The sequence below is a fragment of the Dioscorea cayenensis genome, chromosome 26 (assembly GCF_009730915.1).
Source record: "Dioscorea cayenensis subsp. rotundata cultivar TDr96_F1 chromosome 26, TDr96_F1_v2_PseudoChromosome.rev07_lg8_w22 25.fasta, whole genome shotgun sequence".
NCBI classification, from domain to species: domain Eukaryota; kingdom Viridiplantae; phylum Streptophyta; class Magnoliopsida; order Dioscoreales; family Dioscoreaceae; genus Dioscorea; species Dioscorea cayenensis.
Genome location: NC_052496.1, coordinates 72,225 through 89,063, shown reverse-complemented (window position 1 = coordinate 89,063; position 16,839 = coordinate 72,225). Strand labels below are relative to the sequence as shown.

Below are 16,839 nucleotides of genomic sequence, written 5' to 3'. Positions count from 1 at the left end.
ATGAGAAGCTACCAACTTTCACAAGGTAATAATTTTAATTTGTGGATTCTTTATCTGAGATTCTATATCATCTTCAAGGCATTCAAAAATAATTGTTTGAAAGCATCACTGTACTTAAGTAAATTGTTAATAAAATATGTAAGGGGACAAGAGCACATACATGCATGCATATTATTATTATTTATATATAACTACAACAAGTGGTCTTTTTTTTTTTATTACAAATTATTATTATTTTTTTCTTACATGGCTTTCAAAATTATATTTACTTGTAAGGCTTTGAGACTTCATAATCTTCTGTCTTTGCAAACCTGCCCCTCACCCTTGGCTGGCTGTCTGCTAAGGCTTTCCTGCAAGCATACTGCAGGAAACAAACAAAAATCAAGCACAACCTTAACTTTTTCCAATTTGGAAATTTTAAATAATATACAAGACATGTTCTAATCAACAAACATCAACAAATCTATCACTTCATGTACCTTAATTTTCCTGCCAAAATTTCTCTTGCTCTTCTCCCAGAATCTGAAAAGCTTCTCTCTTCTTTCTTCACTCTTTGTTACTATGCTTGTGCTACTACCACCACCATTTGAGTGATTATTACTGCCAAGAGTCTGTTTACAGAATTGAGGATGTAAATTCAGTATCTATAACCAAAATACAGCTTTTCCATAGCTAATAAATTTTATGCAGAAATCCAATAATAATACAGAAGAAACTCTGACCTGAATATCACCTTCACTGTAAGCCCTTCTCATTCCAAATGCAGCTCCAAAATCCAATCCTTCAAAACTAAGAAAATTTGGCCTCACACCACAACTATTATTAATCCAATCCATTGAGCTCAAACACTCAGCACTGACACTCTTCTGCATTGGCCCCTCTGGAACAATCCTAGTTCTCTTCACAGGATGATCTTCTTCCTCTGTTGCAGCTCCCACTCCATGAACCTCCTTAACATCATTTACTAACTCAGCAAATCCATCTTCAATCCCAGACTTGGCCAAAAACTCCTTCTTGCAGTCATAAATAAAATCACTGAGATGATCATTCTGGATTGATTCCATGCCTGCAACTTTAATTGTCTCAGCACTAATAACTTCATCACCAAATGATATCATGGACATGGCTGAAGTCACAGGATCAACAGCAGCAAACACTGCTTCTCCCCCCATGATTGGTTCTGGAGCTTTAAACAAATCTCCTTCTCCTCCCAAGTCATACTCCATCACAGTTGGGTTCTGCACAAGAACTCCCTGACAAAATTAAACCAAGTTTCACAAACTACTGATTATTAATTATGATCATAAAAAGGAAACATAAGAAAAATACAGATAAAACAAGAAGTGGTAATTAATAATATACCATATGAGATGTGTTACTAGGAAGAATGGATTGAAAGCTGGAGAGGAAATCATCATCAGAAACTGGAAGAATTAGCTGGTGATAACTTGTATGTAGTTCTTGGAAGTTCCATTGTGACAAAGGTGGCAAAAGTCTAGTATCTGCATACATATCTCTCCACAGTTTAAATTTATATATAAATTACTATCTGTTACTGAACATATATCAAAATGAAAGAGTGAAAAGAAGGCAAAGAAGCAAGCACAACAAAAGAAAGGAAATGAGAGAGGAGAAGAAGGAGAAGCAGAGTTATATATAGGAATGAATGGAGGTTAGGAAGCAGTCTAGGGAGGAGAATTAAGAAAGAGATGTAGTATGAGTATGACAATTCCCAAAGCAATGAGGACAACTTTGTTGAGATCTTTTTAAGAGAGAGAGAGAGAGAGAGAGAGAGAGAGAGAGAGAGAGAGAAAGACCCCACCATGAGCATGGCTAAGACTAAGGGGGCGTTCGTTTCACTGTAAGTGAGGGGAAGTCAGAAAGTGAGGGAAGCGCCACTTCTCTAAAGTTAGGGGAAGTGATATCACTTTCAGGATTTTTGTGTTCATTTGTCAGAAAGTGAGAATAAAATCGAAGGATTTAGGTGTTGGATGAAGTTCTATGAGTTCAAAAAAACTTTTAGAGTGAAAAATAAGTTAGTTTTTAGAGATTGACTCACTTTTCCCACACTCGATAAAAAAATCTTGAAGTGAGCCTAGTTAAAATTTACTTTCGAGTCGGGGAAGTGGCAGACTTCCAGTTTTCAAAGACTAAAATGAACATTAAAAATGGGAGAAGTCACTTCCCCTCACTTCCCCCACTTTCTCTGAAATGAACGTCCCTAAGAGAAGCTTTTGTAGTCTAGTCACTAGTGGTGGTGTTTTATTGTGTGCTACTGCTACTGCTCTTTGTTCAAGGTGGAAGGAAGGAGTGGAGTGGAGTGGAGTGGAGTGGAGTGGAGGAGTGCTTGTGGGGGCCAACACATGCAACTTTCTCCATTGGAAAACAGAAGAGCATGATCTCATCATGCACACCCATGCATGGCTTCTTCTCTTCCATTATTTCTCCTTTCCACTAATCATATTTTTTTAATACATAAATAATAATAATATAAAAAGTATATAGGGACAAATATAGGTAGTAATCACTCCATTTATTGACTTGCATTAATTAAATATATTTAAATATATAAGATTGGGATGACATTACTGAGAAACTCTTGTCTTTTATTTTATTTTACTTTTTGGTGCTTTTTTATGTATATTTTTTGTAATGAAATTATTGATTATTTATTTTTATAAGAAAAATAAAAAAATACAGGATTGGTGAATATATGTGTTATTGTTAAAATTAATTGCAATGGTCCAATTATAAAAACACAATTAAACTAGCTTAACTTTTTTAAATTAATAAATTAAATTGAAAGGGAAGACAAAGGAAAGAAGAAAAGTATCCCACTTAACCTCAAAATAAAAGTTAAAAAATTTAAAAAAAAAAGGGGAAAAAGGAACCCTAAAATGGGAGAAAGAGACCAATGTAGAAAAGTAACAAGAAAGGGCATATCCTGTCTTCCAATTCGTCCAAATGATTCAGATTCCCACAACCAACATGATAATAAAGAAGTAAACCCTATCACAAAGTAACAACACACCATCAGTGTCACAAACACTCTCTCTTATTCTTTCAATTTCAATTCATTTTGTGTTTTCTAATTTTTTTTACTATTAAAATAAACATAGTGGAAATACAAGCTTAAAAGCTAAGTAAAATGAAACACTAAAACTTATAACCAATCACATGATCCCTTTTTTAATTTACCAAACTATTTGTTATGGCATACATATATATATCCTCATGGTTCTAGAACACTAATTTTGGTAATGTGAACTTCTTATGGTGGCAAGTTTAACAATAAATAGAAAGAAAGAGAATTTTGGTTGTTTTAGCATCTACAAAAAGGCATATATAATCAGAGAGAGATGTGTTGTGGATGTTACTCCCACTTATTAATGTCATGCTATTCTTTTCTTACTACTTATAAAAAAAAAAAAATTAACCATTTTATTTTATCCAACTTTTTTATTTACCTCAAACTAAAGACAAGAAAGACATGACCAACTACTGAATTGAATAACAAAACAAAGATTTGATATCCTCTTTCAATGAACAAGAGCACAAAATTTGGCAGCTTTGTTTTTGTGTCTTTCTTTCTTGGGAGGATATGCTTGAAAAGAAATAATTATTAGCCATGCTTTGCATTGGAACTTGCAAGAGAGCAAGAGAAATGGGCACCAGCTGGTCCTTTTGCTCTCTCTCTCTTTTTCTCTTTCTCTTTCTCTGTATATTTATATCTATATCTATCACTGCTGTAGACTTTGGCTAATAAGTGACAGCAAAAGTGAACAAGCAGAGGGTCCCTCTTCTCTTACCATGTCTCTCTTGTCTAAATTGTAATAATAATAATAATAATAATAATAATAATAATAAGTGGCGGAACTAGAAATCATAAACAGAAGGACAAATAAAATTTAATAAATAAAAATTTAATTATAATCAAAATTAATAATTATTTTTTAAATAAGTACTATAAATCATCAACAAAGTAAATTTACAATAGTCCCTACGAGTTTTAATATTTTGAAAATAATGAATGATTGTTTCATTATATATCAATATAATCAAAGATATTTTTCTCGGTGTATGTCACTGAGCAACAATTGATCACTAATTTTATTACGTAGTTGAGTTTTCACAATTTTCATATTACAGAGAAAACTCTATATACAAATTTAGTTAAAATTGGTAAAATTAGAACTAAATTTAAAACATTAAATAAATATATAAATAAATAAATATTAAATAAATTTAATTTCTAATCAAACTGAAGTCACAGCTTCATTATCGGATAAGATGAGAGTAGTCTTTTATTTTTAGTTAATAAAAAACTAAAGGGTCAATTATAAAATAGATGTGGATAATTAAGACATTAATTAATTAAATTAATATTAAATTAATTTATTCTCAAATTATATAGAAGGCAATTGTCCCCTTCTCCACCACGTGGCTCCGACACTGATAATAATAATAATAATAATGTATGTGGATTGATGAAGAGAAGGCCATTATTGTATTGGAAGTGGGAGCATCTCCATTTCATCACTTCTCTGCCATCCTTTGTGCTCCTCCCATTCATCTCTGATGTTCAAACCTTTACTTTTCACTCTCACTCTCTCTCTCTCTCTCTCTCTCTGTTTCTTTCAGCAATTCTTTTAAAATGTAGCAAGTGAAAGACCTTCTTTGTTGTTATGTTATCTCTCTCAAAATAAGTCAAAAAATAACTATCTAATTTCCAATATATATATATATATATATTTATGATAAGGTTCTAACAACTATTAACAAGCATAGTATAAGATCTCACTAATGATAATAAAATATTACAACTGTCTTTATTGGATTAAAAAAATATTAAATTGCAAAGGTTCATGAAGATGGTTTTTGTGTGAGAATGAATACAAGTTTAGCTGTTATGATGTTTAAGAGATGATGTTGTTTTTAGTGTTGATTGATTGCTACTGAAAAATAGCTGGCTACCATTGCTTTAGTAGTCTGTCTCTCTCTCTTTTTCTCTAAGAATGAATACAAGCAAACAAAAAACTTCAATTTATACAAAATTTGAATTGGTCCACAAATCATACATAAATGAAGATAAGTTGCCATCATGAGAACAAATGTAACAAGCCAAAAATCATGGCTTGCATCATATCAGATATACTCACTCACTCAAGAAGTAGTTAATTACACAATACACAAGATTAAGGAGAACATGTAAAGTTCAATGAGGTTGCAAACTTGCAATTGTGGTAAACATCAAGCATTAATCTAGGAATTCCTATAGCTTTGATGACATGCAGAAAAAAAGGATCCCAATTCTGTAACACTATATAGTGTACTCTCTTCAAAGAAATCTGCCTGAGTTTCTTAGCATCTTGTCGGTTTTCTGTAACACATTACAAGAGTACATGCATTGAAGACGATAAATATTTGGTTTAGAATGCAGGCGGCGTAACTGTTTTCTGCGACCATCTTGTCCAAGACAGTATTTCTAGAACTATGACTGCAATCAGAAGAAAAGCAAGATTGATTCCATAACCAACTTTCCAAGAACTGCCAGCATGAGCAACTTGAATTCCATAAACAATGTTAACAGATGCCAGGAAGAGGGCAAGCCTGCCAGACCAATGGTGGTACCAGTTCCAATATTTGCGAATCTTTGAGTCTTTATCAGGTCTTAGGAAAAATGCAATTATCTGTGCAAAAGGAATTAGTTAACATCAGCATTAATTATGTCACATTAATAACTCACACTAATATATGAATGCTAACACTGCCATATTTTGTTGCCATGCTAATGGACATGTGCATAAATTTGTTTCAATCTTTCAGTTCAAATGGATGTCAAAGCCAAGGTTTTCTAACTAAATTGTACAATTGAAAGCAGAACAAGTTTATTAAAAACATTTTAAGCACAATGTGAAGTATTTATTGTTCAGAAAAAATATATATGAATCAAGTTCATGTACCTGGAGAATACCAAGCACAAAAATGAATATGCCAAGTCCCCTGTGTGCTGAAACACTTGAATGTAGCTTATTATAAAGTGCAACACCACAAACAATACCAGAAAGGCCAATTATAAATCCAAAAAACTGAATGCCAACATGAAGGTAAAACCACAACGGATCCCACTGCTTGCAATATCTTGCGATAATGGCTCCTATTGGAAGCAGTACACCCCAGCCAAATATATTCAGTGCACCATGGTTCCTTTTCAGTTGGTATGGGTAGGAGGATGAAGGAGATGATGAACCTGTTGATGCAATTAATTTCAAATTAAAAAACATTAAAAAAAAAAAGTTGCTCACAGATGGATGCTATTCATACAATAATGGCGAAGAGAATCAAATTTAAAAGATAACAAGAAGTTGGAAATGAGTGCACCTAACTTTGACAATCTGATTAATATAATTTAAGAAAGGTTCATTGATGTGACAGCAAGATCATCATACTTACAATTGCCAACTGACTAGAGAAATATATGCAAACAAACAAAGGATGAAAAACCAGAAATTTACAATGATGAAGATGTTCATTAGGTTTGAAGTTGACACAAGAATCAGGATATTGCAGCTTTGCTTCCAACAAGAACTGGAGGGATATAGTTTGATCACGGTGAAAAAGAAGTTTAGAATGCTAGTTACACCCAATGTGTCACGAATTTCAATATGGAACTAATGGGTTCTTGAAATAATATATGCAAAAGATAAAATGTCATAACCCAAACAAATTGATGCTGGCACTGATTGAGTCAAGAATTGAAGATTATGGTAGATGTTCAGGCACCTACGAAGAACTTTAACTTGATTTAACAATCAAAATATCCAGCAATAAGACCATCTACTCCTTTAAGCAAAGAATATTATCTGTAATATGAATACCGGGAATCCTGAACTGTCTACGCTAAACATATTAGGTACTAAAAAAAGAGACTATCACAAAATGACATAATTCTGTTTTCGATGTTTGGGTAATTTCTGTCTTGTGGCAAGTAGGATTTCAACTGAACTAAATGGTAATTTGAAATGTCAAAACAGCATACACAGGAGTCCAAGCAACATTTCCTCACATCTGTCCTAAAAAAAGAAAAAAACATTTCCTCACATCATTATTGGGGACAACAATGGCTCAAATGTTAGGTTTTACTGGAGAATAATTATTGCAACTTTAAAATCAGAATCAGACACACCTAACTTACAGATCTGTTCATAGAAGAATTATAATAATTAAATAAATAAATAATAATAAAAGGACGGTGACTAACCTGCTGCAAAATCAAAGGAAACAGATGTCTTATCATCATGTTCTGTAAGGCGGTAATTCACCGGAATTCTACTCCCAACAGCAAAAAGAAGTTCCTGCTGTGAAAGAGGAGCTGAGAACTTCAACTGAAATGCCAAGTAGATGTTGGCCCCATAAAGAATAACCATAGGTGAAACATCAGTTGTTTGCAACTGGCCTTCATTCACAATGACTTGTGAACTAGACTGACCACGTAAATAGTATCGTCTGATATGAGCTCTGCCTGTTTTTCCAATCCAACCCACCATAGCACTGGAACCAACCATCATACCATCCTTTGAGAATCCCATTCCAACCCACCCAACCGTGTATACAGCAGAGAGTACAACACTCAAGACATTGTCTTGACTCTGGGAATACTGAAAAATAAAGATTAACATGTCACAAGGAATATCCACGGTGAATTAGTTTCAAGTAAAAAAAGCAAAAACTCTGAGGAATCTTCTCTAACAGCAGAAAACGAATTCTTATATTATCAGTCATTTGATTGAGGCATAGAAGTTTTGTGACAATCGTAGTAAGAAAGATTAGTTTGTCCATAATTGTACTATAAATATCAAGTCGATGGTTCTAAGGCGATAATTAGCATTCATAGAAGCACCTCTCACTCAACAAACAAGCATAAAAGCACTTCTTACCAAACAAACCAACCAACCAAACTTTCAAACAGAGAAGACATGATGAATCCCAGATCTAAAAAAAATTGAAATTTGAGATGGTTATGCAGTACAAACTACAAAATCCGGATAAAAAGATCAATTTTTAAGAGCATTCATTTCCTATAGGAAACACATCACTTGATAAAAAGGACTTGAATTGAAACACACTACACCATTCTACTCCACCAATTCAGCACTCATCTTCTTAATTACATAACCATCCGACATCAAGTTGAGTTTTTTCTTTCTCCCATCATTCAGACATTTAATCAAACATATGAAAGGCACAAGCACAAAACCCAACTCACCCTAAGAATGAAGGTGTTCCAAACAGGCGTGCAATGGAATTCAGTGGCATTGTACGCATTAGGGAGGAAGAGGCGAGGATCATCGTCACAAGTGTCAGTCTGAGCACGGGCAGGCATGGGCAGAGCTCTCAGAGCTAAGACAAGAACCAGAAATAGCGCAGCCGCCATTGGATCCGATGAAGAGCAAGAGCAAGAGCAAGAGCAGTGTGAGTATGTTTTTGTTAATAGTTGGAAGAGAGCAATGGATTGAAAAGGAGGCGGAAGTTGAGAGGTTGCCTTCGCTTGCAAACGAAGTTGGTAGTGATGATGATGCTGATGTTTGATGGTGAGCAATCATGGCGATGGTGCCACCCCGGAGTGGTTGCTTGTCTACCTTGCTCCTCATCATCTTCCTCACTCTTCCTCTTCCTCACAATAATAATAATAATAATAATAATAATAATAATAATAGTTTAAATTTCACAAATATATAATTATTTAAAATAAATTACTTTATATGCTGAGATTTTATTATTTGTTTACTAAAATAAATAAAAATAAATAAATATTATTTTATTTACATAAACTAGTTCATTTTGCCAAAAATCAGTTAGTCTATTAGCACTAAGTCCTTGTTTAGAGTGTTCATGTTCTCCTGAAAACACAAATGTGCTGAGAAAATAACTTTATGTCTATATATATATATATATATGACGTAACTTGTCTATTTTATTAAAAAAATAATTTATTTTAATATTTAATCCAACATGAACTCCCAAAAATGTTACATGTGTATGCTAACATTAATAGAAAAAAAAAATCTAAAGCTTGAGGATCAAATTGAATTTTTGTTACTTTATGGATTAAAAAGGAGCAATTGACTATTTGGTTTATGAATTAATTTGGCCTGAGTGATTATATACTTGCTATTGTACATTAAAATTTGGATAATTGGGATTTTTTTGAGGAAAGAAAAATGAAATTATAATAACATCATCATATTAAAAAAAACATAATTAATTATATATAAAATAAAAAAGAAAATTAATATGTACTTAAATTGTAACACTAGAAAATAAAATTAAAAAAATAACTGATGATGAGAAAGGACTATATTCAAGTCAACTTGTTTCATTATTTAGAGGACCTTATCTATTGTAATCTGAATTATTATATATCATATGAATGGTGCCAGCCATATATTCTCTAAAAAAATTATAAATATAATCCTGTTTTAAATGTTATTAACTATAATTAAGGTTTGGTTGAGTGATTTTCCAAGCATAATGAACTACATAGGCAACCTTAATTTGTTTTTTTAAACATGATATCTAATTAAAGGTTGGTGTGTGTTTACAACCAAAGAAGATATGAAGTCAATTTCTAGGTACAACCACCTTTTGTGTATCTATCAAAAGATAGAAATCATGTTAATAAAATGAGGGGTTCTAGATGTTTATTAATACCAAATATAATTAATGTTGAATTAACCCAAAACAACTATATATTTACATAAATTTGAATTGTAAATCTAAAATATATAAATAGTGAATATTATTATAGGCAAAATTCAATAGAATCATGATTCAACCAGAAAATTTAAATTAATACAATGAGAAACCGAAATATATATATTTAAATTCATAGTTATTAAATTAATTTACTTTTAACACATCGATTCAAAAACTTACGATGATTATATAATTAACCAACATTTGTATATTTAAATCTATTTTTTTTTTTAATTAATCAAGGTAGAACTAATTAAAGTAAATCACAAATTGCTGATTACCATAGATTAGAAAGTTTATCAAAACAAACTCAATGAATGAATACTTATTAAGAGATTAATAATTTTTTAAGGTATTTATTTACAAAAAGGAGGCCATAAATGGTAGGAGCAATATAGCTATCTGGATGATCATAGAATGCAAAATGTCAAATGAGAGACCGACTCATTTTTGCAGCTACCTTTCAAACAAAAAGTAAAAGTAAAATAAATAAATAAATAAATAAGGAGAAGAATATTTGAGTGAAATGTATATCACTAACGTTAACGTATATTAGAACAATTGATGATGAAATTAGTACAAGTTTAGGTGGACAAAAAGCTTCAAAAGACTTCTTCATGTTAGCAATGGCTTTCCCTTGGTGTACCTTTTCAAGAGGGTCATCATCATCATCATCATCATCATCATCATGCAAGGCAATAAGAAACTGGAAATTCTTGTGTCCTGCTCTATTATTTTGTTTTATTATCATTTTTTTAATTCTTGATTTTATTTAAATAAAAAAAAAAGGTTCTCACCATAATTTAATTTACTGTTATAAAATATTCATAAAATTACATGTAAGCATCTACTATAAAATCTTTCACCTTCTTCTCAGGCTGGAGAAGGTGGCTGAGGGAGGTAGACGACCATTCCTGATTCCTCTAACAAAGCCGGTGATGTACTTGAAGCCGGAGAAGGTGACCGGCGGGGAACCTGTGTATCCTTAGGATTTGGATTCAAATGAAGAAGCATGAGGAGCTTGCAGGAATGAGGATGATAAATAACAAAGAGAAAGGTTTGTTTATTATATGATAATGTTGCAGCTGATAAGGAGAACTCAGAAATTATAGCCAAAATAATGAAAGATTAGTGCTGCAACAAACATACTCAAGACAGTTAAATTGATCTCAATATAACCAAAACCACAATCAACCTCATTAGAGTTTCATGAAAAATCTGGTGTAGAATCTCAAGTTTGGCACTTCTGGAGCATTACAACGTACATTATCTCTGAAGAAAATAAACGTAGCCAAGGTGGTGCAAGCATGCATCCAGAATAACAGCAGCTATGAATCAAGAGAGTTGTTCTTCTACCTTGCTATATAGACTAGACTAGACTATTGCCCTGCATATCCTGTCAAAAGAGTGAAGTGCTACAAGAAAACCCCAGGCGGACGATTGCCCATGCAGGTGACTTGTTCAGGTAACGGAGTTCTCGTGCAGCATTACATACTCTCGGCTGCAAAACAAGTGAAACATGTTTCAGATAGACAAGGAAACAAGTGAAAACAGAAATGACAGGATCCGTAAATGACTGCAGGAGACCATGAACAACAGGCAGCTATTGACACTTTATAGGCAGGATAGATTAGTCTTCCATAAAGCAAATAATATTTTGAAGGATTTTGATAGGCTTTTGTTCAACTAACCAAAGCGATAGCGTAGATCACAAGAACCAGTAATAAATAAATCCCTAACGGAGCACGAGCCATGAGTTGCCTAACTTATAGATCTAATCAAGTAGTTTAGGTCTTTGGATAAAATTCGAGGATTTGCATAATCTCTAGTATTAATCTAGTGAATTGGGCAGAATTCGAGGATTGTGTGCATTGAACTGTAAGTAGATGTATAATGAGTTGAGTTTGAAAACATGAATGAGTTGAAAATAGCCATCCTTACTGAAAGGATGATTTAATCGACCATAAATGTCATACCTGCTATTACCAAATTTGATAGTATCCTTCTCAAAAAGTTCATAGTAACGTTGAGGTTCAACCTTGTTATCCTGTACATATAAGAAACAAATGTTGAGATAAAAGACAAGATGATCATTCCTAGTCATATAAAATAGCAAAAAGAATCTTAGACAATTCAAAAACGAGAAAAGAATGGCTGCAGGATCTTACGTTAATAAAAGTTCCATTGGTGCTTCCAAGGTCCATTATGTAAGGCCTAAAAGAATGACACCACACAAGTTAGTATCATCATGCATTTGATATGTGATCATGTTAAATGCAGCTTTTCAAACAGACCAAGGTTCAATCGGATGTTGACATCACCTTATCTGCTTTGACATTAAGCCATCAGGTTGCTCTATTTCTACAAGCCTGAGTAGAAAAATAAACAATTTAAATAAATAAACAAGTAAAACAAGGAAAACAGAGAAAACATGGAAAGATCCAGATTAATCATCTAATGAAGTTGTCCTGGCTACCTGTACTGGAGAACAGCATGTTGCTTACTGCAGGAGGGATGATCTGTAGGAATGTCGGCAACCCTCCTTTCTCTTCCAAAGAGATAGCAGCTCTGACGATGGATATAGAGGGGTTCTGTTCAGCAGACATCTCTTAGATATGTGATAGCTAAAATATTATTGGCAAGTAACAACAATGTAAGGAGATTTAAAAAAAAAAAAGGTTTTCTGTAAGCCAGCAAATAATAATGAAAAAGGCCAGATAGCTAAAACTACAAGGCAAGGACTTCCCAAGTCTTTGACACCATCTACATTTTTTCCTTTTTAAATTGCATGCCTTCTGCCCCTTCTATTTCATCTTTCTCAAAACTAACATACGACAGCAAATGAAATCGATCGCCAGTTGAATATTATTGTGCCCATTATCTCTTTTACGGGGATAGCCACATAAAATAATTGGCTGAATATTATCTAATTTCCTTTAGTTTATTCACCCCAAATAGTATAGTTTAAAAAAAAAAAATGAAATAAATGGCAAACTCTTATGTATGCCATCTTCAAAAAGACGTGCAACAGAAATTAGTAGGCTTTTGAAATAAATTAGTAGGCTTGTCAAAACCCATAAATTAAATGATCAAACTAACTAGCTAACTAACTAGTGAGATTCTTCCCTTATCCAAAGTAAATCAGTTCGGATGAGCTAAGGATCATGGTAATGGACATTGAAGAATATGCATGTAGTAAGTGACCAAATATAATTAGATGGTGTAACTATTTCAATCATCTCCTTTAACATCAAATATTGCAATCGGCCATTGACCTGCTTAATTCATTCTCTATAAACACAACACTTTCTCAAGTCTATCCGGAAAAATCATTTATACCAAATCTTATATGAATGAAAGATCAATGCAAAAATGATTTTAAAAAAAAGATTACCATTAAGCACTTCACCAGCCTTAAAAACATATAGTCGCCATCTGATGTCAGGTTTGCGTGCATCTGGCGGCTCATTAAATAGTAATGTCACACCTACAAGGTTGTAATAGTCGGCAGGAGAATAAGTAATAGCAAAAATATGATCCCAACTCCATCAGAACAATAAAGTTTTTCATATAGTTTTGCAGGCCGCTATAAGATAACAAAATTTCCAATGTTTGTACATCAAATAAAAAGAAAGACTACACCGCTTTACTTAGATTACCACTTCGCATTAACTGTTTAGTTACTTGAGGTTTTAATGTTCTACAATTTTCTTCAACCATTTACCAATCTCACCTCGAACTCGATTTGTCTCCTCAGCAAGCTTCCCAGATAGTTCAAAAGACGGCTTTTGCTGTGCCTACACATTGATAGGTGATAAAAATAAACCAAAACTAACCTTCATGAAAATAGTATGGAGTGAAGAAGTCACATACAAAAATTTATTCTCTAGGTTCTATAAAACCTAACTAATAATTTCAAAGACCGCATAAATCATTTGAGAGGATTTCAAATCAGATTTTACTAGGAAAATACAAACATAAGTTACATATTTAGCATTGAAACCATGTCATCACACAGTCAAATATCACAGTACCTTATCCTTTACTTTGAGGGCATCCTCAGCAGCCTTCATCTTGGCAATTGAATCATCATCATCAGATCTACAGACATCAGCAATTTCTTTCTCAGAAAGATCAAAAACCAAAAATGAAGGTAAGAACAACATATTAAGAATTATAATGATGCTCCTTTAAGATATAAATTGGATTAAGAGAAAAAGAAAGTCATAAAGCTATATACCATTTTGTTTATCATCAACAAAGAAATTCTGAGACAGTAGGATAATAAAATAACAAAAAAGAAACAGTTAAGTGATTATCCTTCATAAAAGAAAGCAAAAATTTTCCAAAGTTCAAATCAGTTAACTCTGCCTCCTTGGTGGGAAGGTAAAAACAGAGGGTGAATCCTCAAATGTTTGAGAATAACAAATTGCCTCAAGCCCCAAATCACAAGGAACGATCACATTATGGTTTCAATCCTTCCTCCTCATCTTACGCAGAGGCATCTTTATTCTATTTCTGTTTCTTCCCTAGCTACTAATTTGTCATTATTCTTTTGAATTCTTCCTTTTATCTAGCACAACTATATTTTTGAAATCAGCCATATCAACAGAACAAATAAAAAAACACATTTACAGGTAACGTGAATCACCTGAGGTTTTCAGTGGCTCTAGGTTTTGCTACCTGCAAGATATATATAAATCGCTCATTAGGACATAAATACAGGAAGTAATATTTAAAAAAGAGATGCACTGATAATTATCATAGGAAAAAAAAAAGTGTCAGTGTTAACTGCTGAGAGGACATCTGCATTATAAATTTGCATCTAGATCATAAAGATCATTAGAGTTCAGAAAGATAAAATCAAACGATAATACAGTGATCCAAGATGTGAATTTTATGCCTACGCCAGGCTAAGGTTGTGACAGACTAGATAATGAGTTAAATATAAATAATGCGAAGGTTGTAGAAGAAATGGTAGGCTCAATTCCGGAAATACAGATTGAAATTCATGCCTCAAAACTATGATGCATGAAAGATGAGAAAAAAAAAATGTGCAGATCACCTCAATGAACTAATTCAGAAGCTTGACAACTGACATGGATAATTTCAAAAGCTAAGACCAGTCAGCAAGAACAAAAATCTAGTTCCACTCACATAATGGGACATTATTAATAAGAATAACGAGCATATCAATGAAAATCTCCAAATATGGTTTCTCTTCCCATGGCTTTGAAATGCAATGAAATGAAACTTCAGAAATAAAACCACGAATATCCTTCAATATAGCACTATAAATCAAATCAGCACATAGAGGAGAACTATCATCAAATTCATGTTCTGATTGAGGGAAAGCAAAGAATTTTGAAGAAGAAATGCAGTGAAACAACATGGACAGCTAAATAAAAGGAATTTATGAAATATTCCTTCTCTTCCCTTCCATCATTTTCCCTCTATTTCCCTCGATCCAAACAAGCCCTAAAAGAAAAGATAGGGGAAAAGATATCACCATACACCTCTCCAGATGCCCCGCCGGACTTGGATGCTCTACTTGGGGATCGGGAGCTTCGTCTGCTTCTATGTCCACGGTCTTGCGGTGAGGCAGAGCGTTCATGCCTTGATTGCCTTCTGGACGAACCACCATCATCCTTCTCTCTGCCCGACCTCCTCTCCTCCCCACGCTCCCTACTCCTATCCCGATCAAGCTCCGGCCTTTCCGTTTCCCGCGCCTCCCGCTCCCCCCGCACCCTCTTCAATCGTTTGGAACGGGGCGAGGGCGACCGGGAGAAGCCCTTGGACCGCGCATGATCTGGCGACCGACTTCGATCTCTAGCGGGTGATCTCACAGAGCGGGATGAACTAGACTTCTTTCTTGGAGACCTCTCCATCCCCCGTTCCTTCTCCCTCCTCCGTTCCCTCACTGGAGAAATCGACCGCTCAGGAGAATGCCGCCGTGAATGCTCCCTGCGCTCCACTGCCGGTGCCATCCGAAGAAGAACGACAGGCGCAGCTACAAAACCCTGCAATCAGAGCAAACACAGGAACTCAAGAGCTTGAAAATCCATGGATTCCTTCGTCGAGAGCTTGAAAGAGAAGGACGAACAAGAGGTGTTTGCTGAAATGCTCGATGAGGAGAGGGCGCGGCGCAAGAGCTCTCTCTTCGGGAAACACTGGCTTTCTTTCAATAGTCTCTAAATAAGACCTATTTTGTTATGTTTATAAAAGCCATAATTTAATTGGGAATTATTGTTATATTAAAATTTTTACTGGAAATGAACAAAAAGTCCCTCCAAAGTTCATGTATTCACAAAAAAAACCCATGACTTTAAATATTCTCAAAAGATCCTTCCTTTTTCTGACAGGTTATTTTTCAGACCTTTCTGCCATAAAGGTGATTGATGTTGACATAAAAATAACAGATATTAACTTGGTTGACTCTCAGTTTTTAAGCGAAAATACCACATTTTAAGCCGAACCCATAATTTTAAGCGGAAAAATCAAATTTTAAACATAAATGTGTTATATGTTAAGTGAAAACTTATGTAGTTAAAGCTGAAAAACACCAAATTTTTAAGCGAGCTAATAATTTTTAAGCGGAAAAAGTCAAATTTTAAATCGCAAATGTCTTTATATGTTAAGTGAAAAATTTATGTGGTTAAACGAAAACACGAATGTTAAATGGAAACTATATATTTTTTTAAAGCGGAAAGTACATGTTGTAAAAATAAAAATAAACTAATAGAGTAAAGTGCATTAATTGAAAAGTACACTCGTCGGGGATTGAAAAAAATAAAGTTCGTCAAAAAAAGGAGGGACTGTCTGGCAAATTCAAATGTCAGCGGGTCTGTTTGGGATGTTTTGAAACCTTCAGGAACTAAAAAATAATTTTCCCAAATTTTTATGGTAAGAGAATTCTAGTGTTATATATATCTTAATTTTTTTTATTTTAAATCTAATTATTAATTTTTTTTATAAAAAATTTAGCCATTGTTGTGCTTTATTCCACTAGTTTTATATATACATATATATATATATATATATGATTCACAAGGGTTTAAATTTAAAACCACTTGAAGTGATTTG

The 16,839-nt window shown here is 33.5% G+C and overlaps 3 protein-coding genes across 6 annotated transcripts; all 3 read right to left on the bottom strand.

Annotated features, from left to right (window-relative positions):
* Positions 1-179: 179 nt before the first annotated feature.
* Positions 180-1,718, bottom strand: LOC120253071 (zinc finger protein CO3-like). Of its 2 annotated transcripts, none has more exons than XM_039261338.1 (4): positions 1,363-1,718; positions 723-1,238; positions 480-611; positions 180-361 (listed from the first exon to the last, which is right to left on the bottom strand). In XM_039261338.1, the coding sequence occupies exons 1-4, from the start codon at positions 1,510-1,512 to the stop codon at positions 266-268; spliced, it is 894 nt and encodes a 297-aa protein (XP_039117272.1). In that variant the 5' UTR covers positions 1,513-1,718; the 3' UTR covers positions 180-265. The 2 variants fall into 2 exon arrangements, with proteins under 2 accessions (XP_039117272.1, XP_039117271.1); XM_039261337.1 differs by having other exon boundaries at positions 181-361; positions 723-1,253; positions 1,363-1,716.
* Positions 1,719-5,102: 3,384 nt separating this feature from the next.
* LOC120253188 (cytochrome b561 and DOMON domain-containing protein At3g61750) lies at positions 5,103-8,656 on the bottom strand. Its single transcript, XM_039261511.1, has 4 exons — positions 8,267-8,656; positions 7,262-7,658; positions 5,964-6,250; positions 5,103-5,690 (listed from the first exon to the last, which is right to left on the bottom strand). The coding sequence occupies exons 1-4, from the start codon at positions 8,432-8,434 to the stop codon at positions 5,430-5,432; spliced, it is 1,113 nt and encodes a 370-aa protein (XP_039117445.1). The 5' UTR covers positions 8,435-8,656; the 3' UTR covers positions 5,103-5,429.
* Positions 8,657-10,891: 2,235 nt separating this feature from the next.
* Positions 10,892-15,949, bottom strand: LOC120253161 (FHA domain-containing protein DDL-like). Of its 3 annotated transcripts, XM_039261474.1 has the most exons (11): positions 15,860-15,949; positions 15,273-15,776; positions 14,408-14,439; positions 13,791-13,857; positions 13,490-13,553; positions 13,151-13,243; positions 12,233-12,347; positions 12,078-12,125; positions 11,925-11,970; positions 11,733-11,803; positions 10,892-11,257 (listed from the first exon to the last, which is right to left on the bottom strand). In XM_039261474.1, exons 2-11 carry the CDS (start codon positions 15,741-15,743, stop codon positions 11,218-11,220), a joined length of 1,047 nt encoding a protein of 348 aa, XP_039117408.1. In that variant the 5' UTR covers positions 15,744-15,776; positions 15,860-15,949; the 3' UTR covers positions 10,892-11,217. The 3 variants fall into 3 exon arrangements, with proteins under 3 accessions (XP_039117408.1, XP_039117409.1, XP_039117410.1); XM_039261475.1 differs by having other exon boundaries at positions 15,273-15,938; XM_039261476.1 differs by lacking the exon at positions 15,860-15,949 and having other exon boundaries at positions 15,266-15,554.
* Between the last annotated feature and the right edge of the window lie 890 nt (positions 15,950-16,839).